This window comes from Tachysurus fulvidraco, chromosome 7, assembly GCF_022655615.1.
Source record: "Tachysurus fulvidraco isolate hzauxx_2018 chromosome 7, HZAU_PFXX_2.0, whole genome shotgun sequence".
Classification (NCBI taxonomy): domain Eukaryota; kingdom Metazoa; phylum Chordata; class Actinopteri; order Siluriformes; family Bagridae; genus Tachysurus; species Tachysurus fulvidraco.
Window position 1 is genome coordinate 16,514,555 of NC_062524.1, and position 25,000 is coordinate 16,539,554.

General features: G+C 42.2%; 3 protein-coding genes and 1 long non-coding RNA gene across 19 annotated transcripts in view; 2 read left to right on the plus strand and 2 right to left on the minus strand.

The window, feature by feature from the left end:
- LOC113635465 (FERM and PDZ domain-containing protein 1) overlaps positions 1 to 1,354 on the minus strand; it is a 22,159-nt gene extending 20,805 nt beyond the window's left edge. For 3 of the 4 annotated variants that reach the window (XM_047816702.1, XM_027134916.2, XM_027134917.2), the window contains exons 1-2: positions 1,110 to 1,354; positions 477 to 569 (exon numbers count right to left, since the gene is read on the minus strand). The gene's annotated coding sequence lies outside the window, so the exon portion shown is untranslated. The remainder of the gene's footprint in view (positions 1 to 476; positions 570 to 1,109) is intronic. The other variant, XM_047816701.1, reaches the window with a different exon arrangement.
- Positions 1,355 to 1,430: 76 nt separating this feature from the next.
- The window catches only part of zcchc7 (zinc finger, CCHC domain containing 7), a 47,215-nt gene continuing 23,645 nt past the window's right edge, over positions 1,431 to 25,000 (minus strand). For 3 of the 4 annotated variants that reach the window (XM_047816712.1, XM_027134926.2, XM_047816711.1), the window contains exons 3-9: positions 24,512 to 24,570; positions 24,229 to 24,354; positions 23,417 to 23,587; positions 21,070 to 21,105; positions 14,436 to 14,531; positions 14,154 to 14,271; positions 13,217 to 14,040 (exon numbers count right to left, since the gene is read on the minus strand). In XM_047816712.1, coding sequence (XP_047672668.1) covers positions 13,481 to 14,040; positions 14,154 to 14,271; positions 14,436 to 14,531; positions 21,070 to 21,105; positions 23,417 to 23,587; positions 24,229 to 24,354; positions 24,512 to 24,570 — 1,166 coding nt within the window. In that variant the 3' untranslated portion in view covers positions 13,217 to 13,480. Of the gene's footprint in view, positions 1,450 to 13,216; positions 14,041 to 14,153; positions 14,272 to 14,435; positions 14,532 to 21,069; positions 21,106 to 23,416; positions 23,588 to 24,228; positions 24,355 to 24,511; positions 24,571 to 25,000 lie in introns of those variants that run through there. The other variant, XR_007143607.1, reaches the window with a different exon arrangement.
- kdm4c (lysine (K)-specific demethylase 4C) lies at positions 2,305 to 11,834 on the plus strand. Of its 10 annotated transcripts, none has more exons than XM_047816708.1 (22): positions 2,305 to 2,427; positions 3,742 to 3,904; positions 4,102 to 4,277; positions 4,522 to 4,636; positions 4,860 to 5,053; positions 5,219 to 5,268; positions 5,455 to 5,558; positions 5,654 to 5,791; positions 6,059 to 6,249; positions 6,347 to 6,486; positions 6,633 to 7,759; positions 7,836 to 7,950; positions 8,217 to 8,398; positions 8,607 to 8,814; positions 8,899 to 8,975; positions 9,064 to 9,119; positions 9,260 to 9,368; positions 9,642 to 9,830; positions 10,022 to 10,192; positions 10,265 to 10,384; positions 10,483 to 10,575; positions 11,095 to 11,834. In XM_047816708.1, the coding sequence occupies exons 2-22, from the start codon at positions 3,761 to 3,763 to the stop codon at positions 11,272 to 11,274; spliced, it is 3,879 nt and encodes a 1,292-aa protein (XP_047672664.1). In that variant the 5' UTR covers positions 2,305 to 2,427; positions 3,742 to 3,760; the 3' UTR covers positions 11,275 to 11,834. The 10 variants fall into 10 exon arrangements, with proteins under 10 accessions (XP_047672664.1, XP_047672663.1, XP_047672665.1 ...); XM_047816707.1 differs by lacking the exon at positions 2,305 to 2,427 and adding an exon at positions 2,874 to 3,029; XM_047816709.1 differs by lacking the exon at positions 2,305 to 2,427 and having other exon boundaries at positions 11,097 to 11,834.
- On the plus strand, positions 14,945 to 16,232 carry LOC125145265. The gene is made up of 2 exons (XR_007143608.1): positions 14,945 to 15,065; positions 15,192 to 16,232. It is a non-coding gene; the product is annotated as an uncharacterized LOC125145265 (long non-coding RNA).

Sequence of the window (25,000 nt, forward strand, 5' to 3'; positions counted from 1 at the left end):
AACAGCTAGTGAACTTCCTAGCACTAATCTTGCACTAAATTCTCAGGTTTCTCTATTTTTATATTTAACACGTTGCACTATTTTATTACACTTTATTAAGCATTTCTTACATTTTCTTTCATTTCGCACCTTAAATGTTAAGAGATAATTGTTAAGTGTTTATTGTGACTTTAGACTTATGTTTACATTTTAATTATTTGAGTTTTCCTGGTTGTTGACATTTCTGTCTTAATAACTGAGGGGATTATGATCAGAGGAAGGTTAAATTTAAAATAAAAATGTTTAAATGTAATATATTTTTCTGGTCCTTATTTTAAATTGGTCATAAAAAATATCGATAATTATCGATATCAACCGATATGAAACAGTGATATCGTGATACAGTTTTCAGCCATATCGCCCAGCCCTAGTATGCGATGTTGTTCATTTCATCACTTTCTGAGTACAGTCTGTTATATTAAACGTATACGACTGACCTTAAATTGACCTGGTCTGCAAATTGATCTGGATTTGCACGGCTTAGACATGTCGCTCTGGCACTCGAGGCCGATCCTTATACACTCATCCTTCTGTGTGTACAAGACAGTGTGTGTTGTTTATAACAACCTGCTTTAAGCCATTTTCAATACCTGTATAATAACTATGAACAAATTTACTGATTTAAGTCTTGGATTTTGGTTCCATATGCAACTCCAGATCATGTCTTAAACATCTGACACCTATAACTATGAACCAGCACATAATGCTAACTGAACACTGTGGATCATTGTAGAGATGTATTATTAATAATCATTAACACTTATTGTATATTATAAGTATACATACAGAAACAGATGCAGTGATAAAATGGCACAGAAACACATCCCACATTATATAAGATTATATCAATGTCTATAATGTCATGGTCTTAAATGATCATCTATAACAATGAATTTTATATATAAGCCCTACAGTATATTAACCCTGATAGTGTTGAATTAGTGTCAAATTAACAACACGTTTACTACAATTACTACTGATATTAGCTGAATTAGCTAATTAATCATGTAGCTAATTGATCATTTACTGACGACGGTGCAAAGAAATATGAAATATTTTGAAATACTTACCTGAAAGATATATATATCTGTATATATTTGACACCTCGGGGCACAGAATTATCCGTATACATGAAGTTTAATGTAGATTTTAAAATAATAATGCCTTAAAACCCCTTTTTTAAATTCACAAAAACAGCGCGTGGTATTTTAAATGGAAGCCACGCGCATAATGCACGAGGAAAGATGGAGAAGAACCGTTAAATCTCCTCTCTCTCTCTCTCTCTCTCTCTCTCTCTCTCTCTCTCTCTCTCTCTGACTCTCTCTCTCTTATTTATCTCTCTCTTTCTCTCACTCTCTTCTTTATCTCTCTCTCTCTCTCTCTCTCTCTCTCTCTCTCTCTCTCTCTCTCACACACACACACACACACACACACACACACACACACACACATACACATTTTCACTCCCAATCACACACACACAGACTGAGTATGTAAACAATATTAAGCTAACAATAGTAAAGTCTACTTTTTTTTTAGTTTTCATTTTCATTCTAGTCACTGTTTTTTTTTATTTAGTTTTATTTCGGTCTTATTTCAGTTCATGCACCAGGTTTCATAGACACATTTATTTATACATTATGGTCATTAACGTCCATTTTACTGTACAATTTACATCATTTTGCATGTTAATTAAACACCCATTAGGTTAATGATGATTTCTAAATAGGAAAATGCTCGACTCTTCAGATTACATGAGTCGACTCACTCTTCAGGTTAACCTAAAAGAGTCGACTCGAATATATGAGCTTCAATTTTGTTATTTAAACATACGAGTGTATGGTGGAAATGTTTCCAGTCATATTTCTCTACCTTTACAGCTTTACTTTGCGGTGATGTAAAATCATATACAATTACTTTGATGAGCTTATTTGAGACTTGAGTCTTAAGGTCCATCCAAAAAAAAAGCCTTATCAACGATCCGACTCGTTTGTGAATGACACATCACATCATCCCGGTGAAAGTATCGTGAATATAAAATGTTTTCTTTATTCATTAATGATTCTGACATTCTCGTTCAGTATTGATCAGTATTTCAGTAGTTCAGTTACAGATTTACTGCTGCACCTCATTAGAGATGTGAATTTAGCCACCTTTTAGTGAATTGGCTCTTTTTGGTGGAGCCGACTCCTCTTCCCTTTTTTTTTTTTTACTTCCAAATCGGGCAGTCTGCCATTTTTTCACCTCTGATTGCTCTTCTTACGTCTGAAATTGTTTCATGAAACTTTTAAGCAAAATATCATTACATTATAATAGTCGGCTCCAAAGGTTCAGCTGAAAAGAGCCGATTCGAAGAACTCGTTAACAAACGACAATCTTTACACCCCGGTAAATGTTTGTTTTTGTTCTCAATATTTCTATTTCTCTATTTTCCGACGTATTCCTGTCAGGACATTCGTTAAGAGGTACTTTCTACCTTTCGTTACATCGCTTTCACAAAGCGATGCCTGAGTCATGACTCATGACTCGTTAGACACCGCGACACACCCTTTACCAGCTAGATTACATTTTTCACAACATATAAGAGTTCAAGCGCTATTAAAAAAACAAAAGAAAACCGGTTAGGGTGACATTTTAGAATTATTATGTGAAAAAAATAAATGAATAAAACTTTATTTTATTACCATAAATTTATGCTATTTAACACAACAGGCAGCAACGTGCATTAAGAGCTCAGTGTAACAAACATACATAGAAGAAGAAACGAAATCTCGCGATACTTTGCGGATCGAATTCCAAATCTTCCCTTTTCATAGACGAAGTGCACTACTTTGAGTGTTGTGCGCCGTTTTTACGACAGGAGAGGTAGTGCTTAGGGGTAGGGAGCACGACTGGATTGTGAGTGCGGCTCTTGCACCAGACGCACAGCTGAGGCTATTTAAAGGGCTCTTTTAGTGTCAACAACGCGTGCTATTTCCTCAAACACTGAGGTAAAATTTTGCACGAAAGTCGTCGTAACTTAAAAAAACGCTTCTGAAAATGCACGTTGAACTTTGTACCTGCACGTCAAGGTGTTTGTGTATCGGATAAATCCTAGCTCCGTGCTACAATGATAGCTAAAAAGCTAACGCTAGCTAGCCTCGGCTATCACCTGTACATAAACAAGCTGACTTATTACACTAGCACATCTCAAGATTAAGCTGTTTTTTTATTTTTAAAACGTTTTATGGATATATTTATCTTTTATATAGATAAATAAGGCATTTACGGTTAAATTTTGTTTTGTTTGGTGTTTTAGCACCTGGCTAACTGTCAAAACGGGCCTAAAATGCACAATAAATAAATAAAATGCACGTGTCCTGACATTTGCACGGATAATGAACAGATCTGATAATTTATTTAGTTAATTAATTTTGCTTTCTACACTTTTTTTAAACGAGCCTAAAATCATCCTTAATTAAAAAAAATAATGCATTTTTTATTGTAAGCTTTTATTATAATTACGTCGAGTTTATTATTATTATTATTATTATTATGATGATGATGATGCACTGATTTAACCCTAACAATATTTACAGACTGTTTAAGAAGTCACGTGATTCACTGAATCATCATCGTTTCTCAGTTTATAAACTCTGTTTCTCTGTTTAATTTGTCCTCTTTTTATTCGTGTGTGTTTTCGTTGTCGTTTCTCGAGAGCAGGAAGGAAAGGCAGGCCATCATGGCGGGTGTCGGGGCGAGCGCCTCTGCAAACCCTGCATGCAAGATTATGACTTTTCACCCCACTATAGAGGAGTTTCGTGATTTTAATAAGTATCTGGTGTACATGGAGTCTCAGGGAGCGCACCGTGCCGGTCTGGCGAAGGTACGTCACAAGCCGTATAAGTGCAGCGTGCTGTATCAAGTGCTATTCTGTTCTGTCCTTTGCATTCACGTGGTTGTTAAATCTTAGCACTCGGTCGAGTTCTTTTTCCGTCTTCTTTTAAAATGATCTTTTATTCTTCTTGCTTTTACGTTCCACCGTATTTCACTGGACAGGATCGTTGATCTGTGTTCTCGCAGGTGATTCCGCCGAAGGGCTGGAAGCCAAGACGCACCTACGATGACATCGATGACCTCGTTATCCAGGCACCCATTCAACAGATGGTCGCTGGCCAATCAGGGCTCTTCACTCAGTACAACATCCAGAAGAAGCCGCTTAGTGTGCAGGAGTTCCGCAGGCTGGCGAATAGCGACAAGTGAGACAAACAAACCAGTCATAAACTCGCACAAAAACGTAAACCCATTAATAATGCCACCACGTTATATAGTATTTCCTTTTACGTTTAAGCATACATTTTACAAATTTTCAGGAGTGTTTTTTTTCCCCTGACCAATCGAATTTCAATCCAGGGTGTATAACCTTTCTGTGTGTAATAATTTCTTGTTAAGCGTTAAGCAAACTCATGAGGTTGGTGTTTTATTTTCCATTGTTTTGGGCAGGTATTGCACACCTCGGTACCTGAATTACGAGGACCTGGAGAGGAAGTACTGGAAGAACCTGACGTTCGTGCCGCCCATATACGGCGCGGATGTGAGCGGGACGCTGTACGACGAGGTCGGGCTGTGAACAGCAACGTTAAAAATCCAGATGTTTCCAGATGTTTAGCGCGCTGATAATCGGTTGCTTGTGACTTAGCTTCAGTGATATTTATATGCTGTATGGATCTGTTCATGGAAATAAAGCACTAGTAGTTTCCATATTAATTGACTAATGATTCATTAGTCTGCCTTTACAGACAGAAAGAGCTCACGATCACATTTCGTGTGTGTGATGTTAGGATGTGGAGGAGTGGAATATCGGGCACCTGAACTCCATCCTGGACGTGATCGAAGAGGACTGCGGCGTCTCCATCCAAGGCGTGAACACCCCCTACCTGTACTTTGGCATGTGGAAGACGAGCTTCTCCTGGCACACGGAGGACATGGACCTCTACAGCATCAACTACCTTCATTTCGGAGAACCCAAGTCCTGGTGAGAGACAACGTGTAACGTGTGCTGTCTGCTCTCATGCTGCATGCTCACGAATCTGACGTATTTAAATCGAGGATCGGAGTCTAGTTGATTGCGTTAGCATGTTAGAGCAGATTTATGTTTTGTGTGATCGGATTTGAAACAGATTTATTCGCAATCTTTCAGGTACGCCATTCCTCCGGAACATGGGAAGCGTCTGGAGCGATTAGCCACAGGTACACACCAAACATCTCACCGTAACCGTAACCACGATAATTACAGACGTGTCAGAGTACTTTAATGACAGTTACAGTATTGTTAGGACAGTGACCTCTGGTGGTGAAATCTGGTAATATCTCAGGACACATGATCTCATGAAGGTTTATGGTTGTGCATCTTATTTATTTATTATTTTTTTGAAGGTTTTTTCCCTAACAGCATTAAGAGTTGTGAAGCTTTTCTCAGACACAAGATGACCCTCATATCGCCTTCGGTGCTGAAGAAATACAGCATCCCGTTCGATAAGGTACAGACCGACGAAGTTGATTTATGTGTGAATGTGTGCTAACTGATCTGTTTACCCTAAAACTTTTACCTAACACTGGTTTGTGTGTGTGTCAGATAACACAAGAGGCTGGAGAGTTCATGATCACGTTTCCGTACGGCTACCACGCCGGCTTCAACCACGGCTTCAACTGCGCCGAGTCCACCAACTTCGCCAGTCTGCGCTGGATTGACTACGGCAAACTCGCCACTCAGGTACGTCCGTTGTTCTCTATGGGTCAGATATAATGCACTCTGAGTTGGTTCCTCTTAACGGTTACTTTATAAACAATCTCACCAGCCAAATTTTCTCAGCGGACACTCTCCTTTGCCCGCTTTAGTCAAGTCAAGAAGCATTTATTGTCATTTCAACCATATATATCGACGCAGTACGTAGTGAAATGACTCCAGGACCATAGTGCTACATAGAACAAAGACAGAGATACGTAGAGCTACTTGCATTTCCGAGTTTCTTCTCCACAGTGCACATGCAGTAAAGACATGGTGAAGATCTCCATGGACCCCTTCGTGAGACGTTTCCAACCAGATCGTTATCAGGCGTGGACGCAGGGCAAAGACTCCTGCTCGCTAGACCACACTCTGGCCACGCCCAGCTCCACGCCTGAGCTCCAGACGTGGCTCCAGAGACGCCGCAGAGCCAAAACCAACAAACGGTACGAATGACAGTTTGTGTTTAATCTGCCCTTGTTATGAATTAGCTGATTATCAAAATAAACGGTGCGATTTTAATCATTTGTCTGTCATCGGCAGAGCGAGCTATCCTTGCACACGCTCCAAACGGCTGAAAACCGTGCAGCAGCCGCAGCAGGTCGTCACGAGGATAAGTGAACAGGGAGACGAAGCGAAAGAGGAGGAAGAACAAAAAGCACACAATGCATTGCGCCTCTCAGGTTATACACGCGGTCCTCTAACACGCTTTATATTGTGTTATAGAGCATTGCTATTGTTTTTATTTTATTTCAGTACAGTTTGTCTTATAACTATAACTATATACTGTCTTATTCCCCCCCCCCCCCCCTTTGTGTTGGTCTTGCAGGACCTGCTAGTCTGTGCCAACAGGTTTGTTTTGTCAAGGTCACACGAGTCAAGAGCAATTTATTGGTCCAGTCATCTAAAAGATTCCCACCTCAAGCGCCGCCCCCTGAAGCACAAGAAGCCTTAGGAAGAAGTGAGCCTCTCACCTCAGCTGACCAAGCTCCTGGTTCTGATGTAGATGACACGCCGGACTCTGAGCAAACTTCCGAACGTTCCTGCGTTGCCAAATCCTCCAGCAGCAAATCACCGTCTAAAAATCAACTTCCCTATAAAGGTGCTGTTCATGAGGAAAACCCTTCTGCTGGAGATCCCTCGAGTACAGAAGTCACTACTGAATCGTGTGAACTCCCCGAACATTCAGGAGCTCCCTCGTCTGACATGCCGTTACTCACACCGGAGGTCACAGAGGATCTCGAGGGAAGAAAATCTCCAAATCTGTCATCTGAAATGCCCTTCCTGACTCTCGCCGTCCAGTCCAGCGATAACAACACACTACTGAATCCTAACGAAGTGGAAAAATCCACCTCACCTCAGAAAGCACAGTGTCCAGATCGGTGCTTAAATCCATTCCGAGAAGACATCAGCCGAATCAAAAAGAAAGATGGAAACGCTGACGGATCTGACATTAATCTGCTTTCCGATATCTTGCATCAACCCATAATCAGTACTGAACTGTTTGGATGTAGTTCTGTGAAGGATTCTCTGATATCAGCTGACGCTAACACGCTTTCCAGTGAGTCTCCATCCACGTCTTATGACCAGAACCCACCGAACAAGCCCTCGTCTCCTCTCGACGAAGCCGAATTCACGTCTTCTACGCTACCAAACCTCTTTGAGGAATCCTCCACCATCTGGAAGAACATAAGCTACCAAAATCCCGAAGTGTCCGAGCTAGTGCCTTACGCCATGTGGGCGGAGCCTCTGTGCCAGCAGGTGAAGTGCCCTGATCCTTCAGACTTTCCAGAAAAGAGCCTGACATTTACTGATCTGGAACCGAGCGTGGTTCATCATCTTGGTTCTCCAGACAGGCCTCGGAGGTCAGACAGCAGCAGCGAGTCCAGCGAGGAGAACTCCCTGAGCGAGTCGGAGTACGGAGATTCAGGCATCGAGCCGGGAGAAATCCGCACCGTGAGTACTCAGACTCTAACCTCCACGCAAACCACGATGTATTAATAGTCTGATAATTTTCCAACTCCTCTTGCAGTACACCATGCCCACGGTAAAGAGAAAGACGGCCAAAAGTTGGCGCCACCCGTTAAGGAAACCAACAGCGAGGGCGGTTCCAAGCGCCGTGAAGCAGCAAGCCAACAGTGACGATGGTAAGATTTTAAATTACACTTGTTTTTATTGTGCATGTTGTCACCATAGAAACAGTAACAGATTACGACAAAGGGAGCGAATATATAAAGTCGATAAACCTCTTCTGACCAATTAGAATCGAGATATTGGTGTGGCATAAATTAACAAATGCACCACTTATGTGCCACCTACGTGAGCTAGCTAGTTAGTCAACACCCGGAAATACTACACAGCTTTTTAAATTTAAGCCATCGTTGTTTTATACCGTCTCGCGTTTGTGTATCAGAACACATGGAGGAGTGCAGCGCCGAGGAAGAACTGCAGGAGGCTGACGCCTGGGCGAGACCCCTGGTCCATCTCTGGCACAGCAGGAAGTCTCACTTCCCGTCGGAGAGAGAGTACAACAGCACAGTAGCCAAGATGGTGCCGCACTGCGCTGTGTGCACGCTGTTCATGCCTTACTACCAGGTAACCCATCAAGAACTATTCTGTTCTGTTAATATCACAGCGAGGTGTGCTGGATGCTGACACGAGCAAACCAAAATCAGTCGTTTGGCAGCGAGAGATGGGGTCCAGGCACCCCAGGGTGCAGCACAATTTACTACAGTGAATACAGATCAGATATAGAACAGCTGTTGTACGTTTTACCGATATAAAGGTTTACGATGACGTGAAGGTTTCTCAGCAGCCCGAAGAGATAAAAGACGAAAGCAGACCTGAGGTCACGCTGGCGCTCGGGGAGGCCACGGCGAGGTCGCGACCTCTGATTCCTGAAATATGCTTTGCGTACCGCGAGGGCTCGTGTCCGCCTAACACGCTCCTGGAAGAAGATGGATCTAGTCCTCTCGTGGCCTGTACACACTGCTGCGTTCAGGTTCACGCCAGTACGTAACCCAACACGCAAACTCTACCGTACGTGCAGGACATTCGTTTGATTACGTTCATCTCTTTTCCTTTCTACTGTTCAGGTTGCTACGGCGTCGCCGCTCAGGACATAACCCGGGAGTGGACGTGTGACCGCTGTTCCTGTGGAGATCTCACTGCTGTATGTGATCGCCTGAACAGTTTTAGTAGACTAGAACGGGATTAGTGATAAATCGTTTGCAATAATCCAGTGTGTTTGTGTGGGACAGGAATGTTGTTTATGTAATCTGAGGGGTGGTGCGTTAAAACCAACGACAGACAGCAGGTGAGAGCGCTCACACACACACACACAATTTTACTCAATACGGCTCTCGGCGGCTTCACCAAACCGTCACTTTCTGCCCTTACCCATGCCACGTGTAACGGATTGTGCGTAATGTAGGTGTTGGTGTGTGATATGTTCAGGTGGGCTCATGTGATGTGTGCTGTGGGTCTTCCTGAGGCCAAATTCATTGATATAGTGAAAAGGAGCCCCATCGAACTCAGCGCTGTCCCTGCACAGAGATACAAACTGGTACACACACCCACACAAACTTGGAGAACTTTTTATTTCACTATGTATTAAATTTAGGAAACGGCTAATACGTCTTCAGCCTAGCACACAAGTCTGTGTCCCCACATACTGTATTCAAGTTACATTATGAAATAAGTCCCTGACGGCTCATTCGCATGTAGCGACACCCACAAAACTCCATAAAAGGTGAAACACACCTTTTTGTGGTGTTATTATCAATATATAATGTATAGTTGTGATTGAACTGTCTCTTATGTCCTAATTTGTCTGTAGAAATGTATATATTGCCATAAACGGATGAAGAAGATATCGGGCGCGTGTATCCAGTGCTCCTGCGGCCGCTGTCCCACCTCCTTCCACGTCACGTGCGCTCACGCCGCCGGCGTCACCATGGAGCCTGACGACTGGCCTTACGTGGTGTTCATCATCTGCCACAGGCACCAGTCACGGAGCTCCAACACTGTGAGTACTTCATTCACACACACACCCCTCCCCCATTGGTAAAGCCCCGCCCCTAATACACCTCCACCGTTCAGCGGGGCGAGCTCACATTTATTAAACAGAGCCATATGAGATAAATCCCGCACAGGATATTTCTCCTCTGCTCCTCCACTACATAAAACAGATCCGTACGCATTTTATTTTACTTCCAGAAGTCGAAGGTAAGCCGAACAGAGCTGGCTCAGGGCCAGACTGTGATCGCCAAGCACAAGAACCTGCGCTACTACAGCTGCCGCATCGCCAGCGTCACGGCACAGATGTTCTACGAGGTCATGTTCGACGACGGCTCGTTCAGCAACGACACCTTCCCTGAAGATATCGTGGTGAGTGTGTGTGCACATGTGTGTGCATGGATAGTGTTTGTAATCATTTAATATGTATCCGTATCCACACAGAGCAGAGACTGTGTTCAGCTTGGGCCTCCAGAGGTTGGCGAGGTCGTGCAGGTCAAATGGCCCGATGGGCTTTTTTATGGGGCTAAATACTTGGGCTCTAACACTACATACATGTATCAGGTATACACACACACGCACACCATCTGACCAATCAGAATCATGCATCAGCAAAAAAAAAAAAAAAATTTGTGTTTATCTGGGTTTTGTGTGTGTTTAAGGTGGAGTTTGAGGACGGTTCTCAGGTGCTGGCTAAGAGAGAGGACATTTACACCCTGGATGAGGACCTGCCCAAAAAGGTGAAAGGTCGCCTGGTAAGTCATGAACAGATCTTCAGCATGTAGCTGGACTCTGAGGGTTATGGCAGGTGACGCAGATGTGAATATAGACTTCAAACTTAAGCCCGAACACATTCCTTTTACCAGATGCAAGTGTTGCATCGAGTGCATTTGCAGACTGTAATCTGATTGGCTCCTTTTTTTTAATGACGCAATAAAATACTCAAGCCTTCAATCTATTTTTTAAAAGACAGCTGCAAAACACGACAATTTTCACCTGCTCGATTAATTAACGAATATTCCAATCACACAATTAAACATTAATAATAATAATAATAATAATAATAATAAATCTTTGTAGTTTTGTAATTAAAAAGCAAACCTCAGTGTGCAATAATTTAATTTGTCTGCAATAAAAGAAAAAAAAATTCACCAAAGTTAAAAAAAAACAAACAAACAAACAAAAAAGACCTGCATGTAAAGATTTATACTTTTTTGACGCAATATATTTACTATTTCTTTAAAGCTGTGGTGTTTATTATTTATATTATTTAGTGTGTGTGTGTGTGTGTGTGTGTGTGTGTACAGTCTACAGCCTCCACCATGCGTTTCGAGGACGCCTTCTTCACCACGCAGGGCGAGCGTAAGAGGCAGCGCACACCCAACTCTCGCTTCCAGAAGGACTACGTGGCCGACCCGAACCCTCGGACCTCCAACTGCGGCAAAAGTAACTGAGAGATGAGAAAAAAGAAGGAAGGAAAGAAATAAAAGAGACAGTCGGAGGAGGGTGAACGGTGTAAAAAGGGTTAAAAGATAGCTGATAAACTGTGATTTTTTTTCTCTCCATCGTATATACGACTTAACACTTTGTCAGTTTGCTGAGAAAAATCCAAGGTGGAAGACCCCCCCCCCCCCCCGAATATCTGAAGCATCAAAATACGGAATTAACGCCATTTTCTCCTGTTTATAAATCTTCTCCTCGCTGTTCCAGTCTGTTTTTTTTGCACCTTAGACACTATTATTTTTGCAGATGGTTTGCTTGGCTTTGCACGTGGGCTTTTGTAAATCGCCTAGCGCTCCTCCCCTCGCTAACACTACTGTCACGCCGAGCTTCCGGAAACGCCGTTTAAAAAAACCTTGCTACTGATTTTGCCCACTTTTAACTTCTGAGTTTTATCTTATTTATTTGGAATCTTATCTTATTTTTAGTGGTGCTCCAATCTGTAAAGAAAATCAGAGCTCTCTGTCTGGAAGGATGAGTTATGAATATTTGAATAAACATACATGTGAATATCCATCATGGTTCTTTTATTTAAAGGGATTTTCCAGGTGGACGTTGTAGCGCACGGCCGATTATTCTGTGTAAAGGATTTGTGACTAGCAGGAACTCAGCTGAAGAGAAAAACAAACAGTTTTTCTGTTTAATTCACCATGAAGAAAGACGGGTTCCACGAGGGTGCCAATATTTACGCACTCGGACCATCTGGAACATGACAGACGTCGCCTGATGCTAGTCGAGCGACATCATGTCACGTCATTAACGTTACAGAAAAGCACGAGCGTGGGTTCAATCCACACTCAGCTTCAGAAGTATTGGCACCCCGATTAATTAAAATTATTTTCCTCAAAAAAAAAAAACCCACAACGACGCTGTACGATTTTTTTTAAACGCTTCCTTATTTCAGACCTTTTCTTTGTAAGATTCTCTGCAGAATTTTTGGAAAACACTTTTTTTTTATTTGTTTTCTTTTCTCAAAACTATTAGCACCCTTACAATAAAATTTTACTCCAATAGATTTAAAGCTAATCGGGTTTAAGAGTCGATTTTATTTTCCTACGTTCTCCTCCTTCACACCGCCGCGGGAGAGAACAGAACATCACCGCTCAGCCTTCCTCTACACTCCACACACACAGCTCCACCAGGGACTTTGGTTTGTTTGGTGTTTTACTGATGTTGGATACGATTAGCATTTTGGGGGTGTGGTGGGGGATCGACGGTAGCGCTCTTTATCAGCAGAGCGCTAATCAAAAATAAACAAAGAAACGTTACTGAAGATAACATCGTAGCACAAGTCTGATTAACTGCACTGACGTTTCTCAAAGAATTCATAATGGTAGCTGCGAGAGAGAGAGAGAGAGAGCGAGTGTAAAACAGTAATACTGACATGTTTCATTGCTCATCTTTCTATAGTAACTGACTAACACGTTCTCATCCCCCGATGCTCCGCCCACTTTGGACACATTTCTGGCCACAAGCTTCGGAATCTTAAATCTGATTAATTCTCTGGATTGAATTGAAGAAAAAATCCCGTCGTACTAAGGATTTGTTCGACAGTGTTTTCGAGACAACTGCAGAAATGAACAAAAAATCGCCACAGATTTGTGCCGAAACGTCGTCGCGTCAGAAGTCTTCACAGGTAAGAGTTAACAAGAACAATCCCGTGCTTGTGATTTCACCGGTTCACAAATTCTATCCATTATAAAAACCACCAGCATTAAACCTACCTGCCGGATCTCCCTTGTAGCTTCAGCACAAATCTACAGAATCGTCAACTGAAATGAGGTCAATTTATTTCCCTTAAAACCTTCTTCCTATGAGACGTGTGAAGGGAAGCGCCGTCTGCCCTCTTCCACATACCCGAGCGCGCGGCGTGACGCTAAAAATCGAAACACCACACACAACCACACTACTGCTTTTATTTACCGCTGTCGCAGAGCCACAGCCGTGTAACCGATATTAAATAGAAAAATTCTACAAACTTATGTACAAGCAAGAGGTTTGTCTTCATTTTGTCTTCATCAAGTTGTAGACAGGTACTGTAGATTCTTCTAGGTCTAAAGATAACCATCGAAGGGACTCAGGGTTCGTTCACTCACACACAAACTTTCCTCTCTCTCTCTCTCTCTCTCTCTCTCTCTCACACACACACACACACACACACTATCTACTACGTTTCCTCTGTTTGATCAAAAACAGGTTCTCAGTGTCCCTGGCCGCTTTTCTTGCTCTTTTCTCCTCCTTGTTTTTCTTCTTCTTGCTCTTTTCCGAGCCGAACAGCACTCCGGAGCTTTTCCTCCCTCTATACGGCGGAGTTTGAAAGCGCTCTCCTTTGTTGTAAGGACTTTTCTGGAAGCTTCGTGGAAAGTCCTGTTCCTCGTTCATGATATTTATTTTCTGTTTCTTGTTTTTTGTCTTCTTCTTGCTCTCGAAACGAGGCGTGGACGCGCTGATAGGTCCAGGTGTGTTCATCATCATCATCGTGTTCTTCTTCTTCTTGTTCTTCGGGACAGGTGTGTCCTCGTTCCAGCGCAGGTGTGTGTTGGGTTTGGGTGTTGTCCGAGGTGGGTGTTTGGGCGTGTGGGCAATGCGTCTCTTTGGGGTGTGAGCACTGCTGTGTGTGTGAGGGACTTGATGGAAATGTGTGTTCTTCGCTTTCTTCCACGGAGGCTGCGGAGTCGGAGCGGCTTCTGCTTCGTCTAGGAGACCGGCCTCACGGAGCTCTGCGACACACACACACACGCAGAATTGTACAGTCGACTCTATACGAGCATCACTCCGACAGCTGAAGGTCACGTGACGAGATACAGTAATCACACCGCTTCACTTTACTGACCTTTGGCTTGGAGGTGAGCCCGATGCTCTCGCCGTTTGATGTCATGCACCGTGTCGTACGAGGAGGCGAACGGCAGTGAGGGATACGTTCCGTTGAACATCCTTCTCTCTTTGCACTCCTACACACACACACACACACACACACACACACACACACCATTAATCCTGGACATAAAGCAAGCACTGTTGTGTTTACTGTAATTTATGGGAATCTGGAAAATTCTTTCCATGTATATGTGTGTGTGTGTGTGTGTGTGTGTGTGTGTGTGTGTGTGAGACTCACATGGCCAAAGTGTCCCATCCTGGAGCAGTTATAGCAATACCCAGGAGATCTGTGAGCCTCAGGATGAAGGGATTTCACCGGGGGACCCGGCCTCGTCTGGAGGAAAAGCCAACAGTAATTTTATAGCACACATTCACACACACGAGTCCATATACGGATACAGGAAGTAGTGAAGCCTCTGGTTCTTTATTTATTTAGTCAGCTGGGAACCTGGAGTCTGGGCGACTTGTTCATCTTTATGTGATCCTCTTTGTGTGCGTTTAGTCGCACCTTCATCCTGCCCTCATTCTATTACCCAAACACACACGCCTCCGATTATTCACTTCCCCGATGCCCTGTGAATGAGAGATTGCTTAGAATTCTCTCTGTCACTCTGTCTCTCTCTCTCTCTCCCTCTCTCTCATACACATTCCCATTTCTTCTTTTCCATTAAGCAGATTGGAGCGAGTGATTACCGAGCCTATCAATGAAGCTCGGTAATACGCTCCTGATAACGCCGCCTTCCTTCAGAGAAAGTTACTGTGTGTGTGTGTGTGTGTGTGTGTGTGTGTGTGTGTCCCATCTGGTCCCAGGAAGCCCAAAGGCGTTTCACGCTCCACCGCCCTCCGTAAATACGCTTCGATAAAGAGAGTAAGTCGACTGCCACGTGTGTGTGTTGGGGTAAAAGCGACTGCGCATGTGATTCCATCGTATTTTAAATGTTCTCTGTCTCGTCCCCTGCATTCTCTCGCTCTCTTCTTTTCTCTTCTACAACAGAGAGGAGAGACGGAGGGATGAGTTTCGAAGCTGGTCGTTATCACCTCGGCCCCTGAGCCAGCATCAGCATCTCTAAGCCACGACGTGTCAGAGACCAGGGCTCACCCCCAGCTCCAGGAAGCTCCAGAACCTTCTGTGTTCTCGGGTGAGTGACAGTGTTAGGGAGAGGGAGAGAGAAGGAAAATTTAAGAATGTAGGGTTATTACGGTGGCCCTGCTATTCTAGAACTTACAGTAATTTTCATACTTTCATCACCAAAGACGGTTCATGTTCTTGCTCACGAATCAGTGACCATTAAAGAAGCCGTTTGTAACTTTTTTGTAAAAATACTGTTTCTTTATTCAAATAACATTACAAACAGCACCTTTAAATAAATCACTAAACAAAAAAATAAAGGCTAGTTTTTATACAGACTACAGAATACGATTTATTTTCAGCTTTCGGTATCTAACAGCTACACTTGCTAAGCTAAAACACGAACGCCAGTTTTAAAGAGCTGTGTGCGTTAAAGGACCGAAGTTTCTTAATTTTATCTCTCATTTTCACAAATCGTGTGTTTTTGTATTTTCTTTTTTTAAAGATATTCTCGCATTTATGTCCTTGAGAGACGCTGAGACGCTTTTCATGGACACGATTTCAGTTCCTTCCACTTTCCTGCTCGGTTTCTGTAACACCTCCACTTTCTCGTTCATCTCTCATGCAAATTGGCCTGTAGGACGAACACACACACACACACACACACACACACACTCCTCCCCCTTCCCTTGACCTTGAGCTCCTGTTACTGCGCTTGGCCTCAAAGGTGGAAGAAGAGAGCGAGGGAACAAAAAGCCCCCACCCTCCCACACACACATACACACGTCCGGTGCTCCATGCATAAAGCTCTGTAGCCCTATTAATTACTTCGCTTTTGTGTGCCTCTATCGGTCCGATCTAAACGGATTAGCAGGCCAGAGGGTGGTCTCTGATATGCTTGTGCTCGGCGGCCGAGAGTCAGCGGGTCACAGGACACACACACACACACACACACACACACACACACACACAAAAAAAGCCCATTTGTATGCAGTGATGAGACTCATAAATGCACATAACAGTGAGCGATATGATAAAATTAATACATTGTGACAGGAACGAAAAGCAGTGAATCGTTTAACGCCCTTTTACTACAGATACCGGCTGTGTAACACACACACACACACACACACACACACACACACACACACACACACACACACACACTTATAATCTCTTAGCTAGCTGGATTCTCTGTCACTAGCTAACTAATGCTCTGTGTCACTGTTTCACTGTTGCATAGCAACCGTGTTCACATCTTAACAACTGACAGAAAGGTTGCAAAAATGAACAAATACAGTATGTATACACACACACACACACACACACACGGAGAGAAACACATACACACATGCCCAAAATAAACAGTCCTTGTGTGGTCGGTGGATTAGTGGGAGGTCACAGGGAGAATTTTTGCATGTTACCAAAAGATGCTGTGTATGTGTGTGTGTGTGTGTGTGTGTTTAGAAAGTTGCCAGGTTGAGAAATTCCACCATTGAGAGAGTGAGAGAGAAGAATATAAGAGCGTCATAGAAAGAGAGAAAGGGACGAGGGAGCGAGAGAGAGCGTGAGAGAGTGATGGAGAGAGAGGGATGAGAGACAGAGAGATGAAGGAGTGTGTAATCAGTACAGAGTTGATCTGCAGGTATTAAGCACACAGAGGAAGTGTTCAGAATTCCAGTCTGCTACAATTAGCGAGCTAAACTTAATTACAAACATCATTTGCATGTAAACACACTGGGTGCCTCCACGTGCCACACAATGACACACACACACTCTTAATGGTGGCCACGCATGGGTGAATGTCAAAGGATTAATTCGGGTGCGATGTGGAATCTCAAATGGTGTTTAGAGGAATGTTGACATCACTTCCTCCAGGAGGCGCTCTAACGCCGCCGCAGAGTCACCACCGCTTCACCTTTCTGTAAAAACCAAGCCGCTGCAGCACGGGACACGTTTATATATGATGGACGTCTGGTTAGGTGTGAGCTGCTGTTACTATAGAAACGAGAACATAAGAACCTGAGCGTAAACATAAACCTGAGAGTTTCAGCTGATAGCGTGAGAGCTGCTGTTAGAAAAAAATAATCAACCAATCAGAAGGGGTAGGCGGAGACAGAGTGAGAATGAGTGAGAGAGAGAGAACAGACTGAACAGCTTTATCTACGAGTGGTGCTCAGTGCTCTGACAAGACATCCTGCTGAGACGCTCGCCCTTGGCCAACAATCGATACACACACACACAATTGTCTTGTGGTAGCTCAGTGGTTAAGGTGTTCGACTACTGATTGGAAGGTCATTGGTTCGAATCCCAGGTCCACCAAGTTGCCACTGCAGGGCCCCTGAGCAAGGCCCTTAACCCTCAATTGCTCAGGTGTATAAACTGAAATAAGACAATGTAAGTCACTGAATAAGATTGTCTGCTAAATGCTGTAAATGTCTTACTATCCTTGTAAGGACCTTCCAGTGACATTCAGGGGACCAGTCAAATGTCCCCACAAGGTCAAAACTTCCGGGTTACGAGAAGACCTCTAGTTTGGTTCACAAGAAGATATAAGACCATGACACCACCACCACCCACCCCCCCAACCCACACACACATCGGGCTTCCACACGATTACACATCAATTCAATTGTTAACTCCAAGATTCTTGATGAGTGATTTTGATTTGATTTCGATTCAGAGCCATTCATTAAAGAAAAAGAAATCTCAGTGTTTTTCTGCTCACTACATATGAATAAATCAATACGGTAAAAAATGTACATGATTTGAAGGCTTTTTTTTTAGCGCACAGTCTAATAATTTTTACGAATCTCCATCACCGCTCCCCCCATCCAACAGAGCAGAGTGCAGTGATGTAGTTCCCCTTTTAGGGCGACAGATGGCGCTGTCTGATTAACACTTCTCCACACAGACACTTTCTCCCAGTGTCTCCTCGTCCTGTCTTTACCTCAGCGTCCTTCACCCGGTAACCTGCCGTCTGTTCCCTCCTTTTGTTCCATTTCTTTCGACACTGTTTTATCTTTCTTTTCTTTCTTTTTTATTTTTAAAGCTAATTATTAACACTTTCATGCAGAGCGTCTGCAAAAACGGCTCTTTTTAGTGGTTGAACAATTTAGAGCTGAATGGTATTTTTGTTTATAAACAAAAGTACAAAATTTTTTTCTATTGTTAACATTTTCCCAAAAGCACAGACACTCTTTATACTTTTAAAATCTTTAAAACTTAAAATATGTGATGTGCCATTCATATGAAATGTTGTTATATTTGTTAAAAGAAACAAAATAAAATAAAAATAATAAAATAAAATTTAAAAAAACATTAAAGGGTTCAAACAAAACGTTCCATTTCCTGAAATTTCCCAAAATTATTTCATCTGGACACATAAAAAAAAAACAATGCATTTTTATAATTTGCATATTTTATGTCACAGCTCTTTCATACGATTTATTTACATTTTTTTTACAATTTTTCGATGACGCTCATGAGATCAGACGCCGTGTCCGGTGACTTCTAATTTTGGGGAAAAAAACTATTCATTTAATAATATGATATAATATAACTAACTAACTAACTAACAAACAAACAAACAAAAACAAAATTGTGTCTTTTTTATGCAGAATGTTTGTAAATAAAGTGAAAAACAAAAATGATAGGAATCCAAAATTTAAACCAATCTTAATCTTTTAAAATAATAATAATAATCCAGAGTGAATTTCTAAATTTTTATTTATTTATTTAATATATTTTTTTGCGTTCATGTCAAAAAGACTGTTTCCGACGACTGTACACACGACTGTGTGTTAATCAGAACCTCGTCTCTGTATATTTTTATTAAAACACTTTGATGTTATGTGATAAAATAATCGCTGTGATCTCAGCAGGTCTCTCATATTAAACATCCCTCTATCACTCTTTCTTACTTCTGGGTGTCTGTGGCAGAGCCAGTCGAGTTTGGAGGTTGTTTGTTGGCAAACACAGGTGCAGACCACACACACACACACACACACACACACACACACACACACACACACACACACACACACACACACACAGTAAATAGACCCAGTAGCAAGGACTGCTCTGACAGAATGCCTTTTCACACCTGAATGGGCCGAGCGCAGGGCGACAGGCCACAGCTCCCCAAAGTGTCTCTCTCTCTCTCTCACACACACACACACACACACACACACACACACACACACACACACACACACACACACACACACAAACACGTACCTGCACTGTATTTAACTCTGAGCCCTCAAGTCTCAGATAGTTTAAAGGCCTTAAACGCCGTATGTTGTGGGTTGGTCCATTTAACTGCATTTATAAACACAAACACACACACACGCAGGGCAGGACCCAGAGGATACCAGCAGATGGGTGCAGCCCAGCAGAACCGAACAGGTCCATATGAAACCATCATCCACTATTACACTCTATTATAAAGTGACTCTGAGACTATTATATATCATTACAGCCGAGAGGCAAGTGGAATCGTAAACACACGCATGCACGCACACACACACACAATGAGTCAAGAATTAGCAGGACACCTGAAGGTTAAGCTTTAAGTAATAAAAAAATATACGTTTGATCAGTTATAGTGGAAAAAATAAAATAAATTATGAAATAACAAAAATCTTAAATAAATAAATAAATAAATAAAATAATAAAAAAAAAATAATAATGTAGAAATAAACTGCTTTCAACTTCTGTTAGTTGTAATCGATTTGAAAATTGTGAATTTAATAAGAGGACAAACAAATGTTTTGTAAATGAAGTCAGAAAAAAAAATATTGCAATCTAAAAATTTAAATCAGTTTTAAAACTGTTATGTTTAAAAACAAGAAAGAAAACAGTTTTTAAACTGTTAAATCTGTTTCACTTTACTTATCCTACTGCTACAGAATAAGTTTCTACTAAAACTGAATAAAATGAGATTTTTTTTCCGTTACAATAAAAAGTCAATTGTTTGAATCTCCATCACCTTGTGCTTTGTCTCTGTGTGCACTAGTGCTAACCGTATGGCCTTTTCATTAGACAAGCTACCTAATTAGACCGTGTGTGTGTGTGTGTGTGTGTGTGTGTGTGTGTGTGTGTGTGTGTGTGTGTGTGTGTGTGTGTGTGTGATGGGTCGAATGACTGCTCAGTGCTGTGCGGTCCTGGCAGCCCATTTCATGCTTTATCACGTATTTTAATTGACAAACAACCTGCTCTTTTCTCTTACACTGAGGTCTATATTCCAACACTTGGTGTGTGTGTGTGTGTGTGTGTGTGTGTGCGCGCACTCACAGATGTTCCAGCTTGCCCCTTGACGTTTGGCAGTGTGTGTGTGACTGTCACATGCCTTTTCAGCCCTGTGAATCTTTGGGGAGCAAACGCTTCCTGAGTTTGCCAATTACCCACTTTACTCAACAACTACACACACACGCATGCACACGCACACGTGCACGCACACACAATGAGAGTTTTGACACTGTGGGCACCTGGTCCCCATAAATGTGTGTGTGTTGGGAAATAGTGGGGACATTTACCTGGTCCCCATAAATCTTTGCATTTATAGATATTTGTGTGTGTGTGTGTGTGTGTGTGTGTGTGTGTGTGTGTGTGTGTGTGTGTGTGTGTGTGTGTGAGAGAGAGAGTTGGGGGGAGCAGTCCTTTTTTCAGTCCTTTTTGAGGACCACATGTCCCCATAAATGCAACAAATAGCTATAAGTAATAATTTAATAGTGCAGTGAGAGAGTCTGAAGAGGTCTGCTGCCCTACTGTGTATGTGTATGTGTGTGGCATTACTTACCGTGAGGTGGTACTGCCTCCAGACGTCTGGACAGGCCTATGTGTAGGTAGAGAGAGAGAGAGACAGAGAGAAATAAGAGAGAGACAGAGAGGGGAAAAAGACAGAAAGATCAGAGAGAGAGAGAGACAGAGAGAGAATGAAAACTTTCAACAGCAGTTTATAGAAGAAAATAAAACAAATCAAAGTAAATGTGATCTGAAATGCAGTTTAAAACAGATTTAAAACAAACTGAGCCCATGGGAAGACACTGCACATTTAAAACACTGAAATGTCTCTAAATAAGTCTCACTGGCAGTTTATTACGTCCCAATGACGACTGGAACACAGTTATTTCCCTCCCACTAGCTACTCTGAGGACTAGCTACCAACTAGCTATAACGGTTACAGAAGCCACGTGTCTGAACCCCAAATTGACTGAAAGTCTAGAAACACCAAGTTTTCCAATTGCTTTTGTAATTTGCATACTGGACTGTAATAGGCTCAAATTGTTAAGCGTGACATTTTGTGACATCATAAACTCGAGCTCATATGTAAATGACCAGGTTTAATTAAGGGTTTAATTCCTCTTACATCACATTTATTTTTCCTCACATAATTACTATCCCAAACAATTTTTATCTATTTAAAGCTACATGTTATCACTTTACCGTACAGCAGCTATAAACATTCCTTCCCTCACCAGCCTGTCTTTTCTTGTTTCAAGTTAAAAAGAGTTTATTAAGATTTGCAGCTTGTCACGTTACCAATAATCTACGTCTGTCCTGAAGACTAACTAATGCCCCTTTTCCACCGAGGCAGTTCGAGTGCTGGTTCGGAGCCTAATTTAGAACCAGTTCTTACTGTTTCGACCGCCAAAGCACCGGCTCCGAACCAGGAAAAGTGGTTCTTAAGTAGCACCAAAACGTTGCTGGTCTAGACTTAAGAACCGCTTGGGGCGGGAGCTGTGGGCAGGGCTACTGTTAGCGCATTTGATAATGTACCTTAAGTATACTAATGTTTAATACACTTTTACGTTACCGCGATATGATATATTATCAGCACACATGATAGTAGGTAGCTACATGCTAAGGCTAAATTTTGTTCTGTGTTAACGATAAAATAACGTTATGTACTTTATCGATTACAACCTCCGTTTATACAGTTTACATGGAGCTGCACGAAAAAGTTTTCTTCGGCGTGTTTGGATGCCAATGTAGGTTCACAAAGCCATGAGCATTAACAGTAAAGCAACATCCGCCTTTGTTGTTGTGTTTGTGTTTGCCGCTGCTGCGCTAACGTTGCTGGGACACGGACACGTATACAGTGACGTCACACTCGGCGCTATGATGGCTCTCTAGCCGGTGGAAAGGCAAACCGGTTCTTAGAAGGTTCGCCAGTGGAACCAACTTTGAACCAGCACTAGTGCTAGCTCTGAACCAGCACCCGGTTCTTTCCGGTGGAAAAGAGGCATGAGTAAAATACTGACACTGGAGACTCCTTCCATAAATCTGAAATAAACATTTCCTTAGAGAACAATTCACTCATCAATTATCTTTTAAACAACAGCACATTTTAAAATCAATTATTATTATTATTATTATTATTATTATTATTATTATTATTGTTATTATTATGTCTCAGAGCTGCTGTTAAAATGAATCAACACCATCCGATCGATTGGAATCAAGATTTCATCAGCCGAGAGTTGAGCGATGAATGTAGACTTTCTGATTCAGATCTGGTCCCAATTCATGGTACATGATTCAAAGTACACGATTCGTCTTTCTTTCCCAGTGAAAGTGAACGCTGTTGGCATTATAAAAGAGAGTCAGGGAGAAGAATGGCAACAAAGTCAATCAGTGATTTAATGATTTAACGAGTCAATGTCAGTTCATTCAGCTGATTCAGGTCTGTGGAGTTCAAACAATGCAACTGGCGTCTTTTTATCGCTGTGTTGTCTATTTCGTCTCGCCGTGTCCTTACGGCTGTACAGGTGACTGCACGGCGAACTTATAAACAAGTTTACTTTATCACACTCTTGTTCTTCCTTTAATCTCCCTCATTAACTCATCTTTCTTCTACCTAAAGTCTCTCTCAGTGGGCTTGTTGTCAGGAGGTGACGAGGAGACTTGTGTGTGTGTGTGTGTACACGAGTTACACTCACGGCCTGTGAAGCGTCTCACTTAATGAGGAAAGGAAAAACCCAAGGGAAGGACACACAGACACACACACACACACACACAGAGAGACACACACATCCAAGCAACTGACTATCACAATCTGGATCGAACACATAGCACATAACCCTTTGTCTCGGTTGTCACATCTAATCCTATAACGCGCGCGTGTGTGTGTGTGTGTTACTCACGTCAGCAAAGTGACCTGTCATGGCACAACGATGGCAGCGTTTGTGCCAGTACGCTCTTTCCAGACAGTCATCGTACGTGTGACCTGGAAGAGCGCAGTTCGAGCAGTGACGGTTCGGGCAGGTCTTCAAAAAATGGCCCTGAAAACCACACAGCAAACAACACGGTGCCTTCTACACACACACACACACACACACACACACACACACACACACACACACACACACACACACACACAGAGTAATAAATAAGGATTTTACTTCATTATGTGTAGGCTGGACTGCATGATTAAACCCTCCACAGTCACATCAGTCACCAGGTCCCCGTATGCCAGGTTTAAAACTCGCGCCTATTTTTAACACCATTTTATCACTTTAATTTTTGCACACTTGAAAACATATGAAAACAAACAAGACACAAACAAACATCACGTCATATCATCAGAAGACACTTTGTTTATATGGAGGACAAAATTCTCTCTACACTTTTTAAAAATAGTCTGGATCGAAATTCTATTTTAAATCAACGCGGCTATTTATTACTTGATAAAGACAAAGCGATTAAGAAAAATAAGGGGGAAAAATCCCCTCTCTGTGACACGAAATTAGAGGATTTATTGTTTGTTTGTTTGTTTAAATGTATTTATTTTTCGTCTGCTCTTTTTCTAACTATATTATGTTATTTGTCAGATTTGTTGCATTTGTGTATTGGTAAAAATATAAATAGCTTTAACCTCAATATATATTTTTTTCAAACATAATAATAATTAGGAAAGATTTTTTTAGTCAGTGTGGTACTGTGGGAAATGTAGTACCTTGGGAGTGGGGCAACTTTTGGAGAGGTGGCCAAGCTTGTTGCAGTTATGGCAGGTGACCGTCTTCTCGGTGTAGTAGCGATTAGAGACACGCCTCGAGCCAACGCCTTTGTTGTAAATCTGAGCCTGCACGTGCGCGCACACACACACACACACCAATGTTTTATCTTGTTTCAGATAGATATTACTACATTCTTTACAGGTGTTTTCATAGAGGTTAGCACATTTATGACACGTGTGTGTGTGTGTGTGTGCACGAGCATAAGTGAACGTGAGCTTGTACCTCCTTGTCTTTGTCTGAGACGGCCCAGTTCTTCTCATCACCTCTGACATTGTCAAACTCTACGGAAATAAAAAGACAGAAAAGGAAACACGTGATCAGTACTGTACAGCTTGTGATTAGACTGTGTGTGTGTGTGTGTGTGTTTTCAGGAAGGCCAACTCCCCTGATTTGTCCATATTTATATAAATCTCTTGAGACTCTAGAGAGAGACAGTTAGCACCCTGATACACAGCTGCACTGTACACACACACACACTTATTTGCATACCTGTATGATACTGTTAGCGTTCTAAAAGTGTGTGAGAAGTCAAGAAACATTGCAACCCATCAATAAACAAACAATCTCAGATGTTAACGAGTCTTTACACACGATATGCTGCAGCAGGTCAGAGTCCACAATATCGTGTAAAATACCCAGAATGCACCACAGGTCACAGCTGACCATGAGACACAGCGTGAGACTGCGATCATTTTTCTGTGTCATGTTCAA

Coding starts and splice junctions, on each gene's coding strand:
- kdm4c (XM_047816708.1), top strand. CDS start 3,761: ATGGCGGGTGTCGGGGCGAGCGCCTCTGCAAACCCTGCATGCAAGATT. Junction 5,054..5,218: donor TTCGGAGAACCCAAGTCCTG/GTGAGAGACAAC, acceptor GCAATCTTTCAG/GTACGCCATTCCTCCGGAAC. Junction 7,760..7,835: donor AGCCGGGAGAAATCCGCACC/GTGAGTACTCAG, acceptor CTCCTCTTGCAG/TACACCATGCCCACGGTAAA.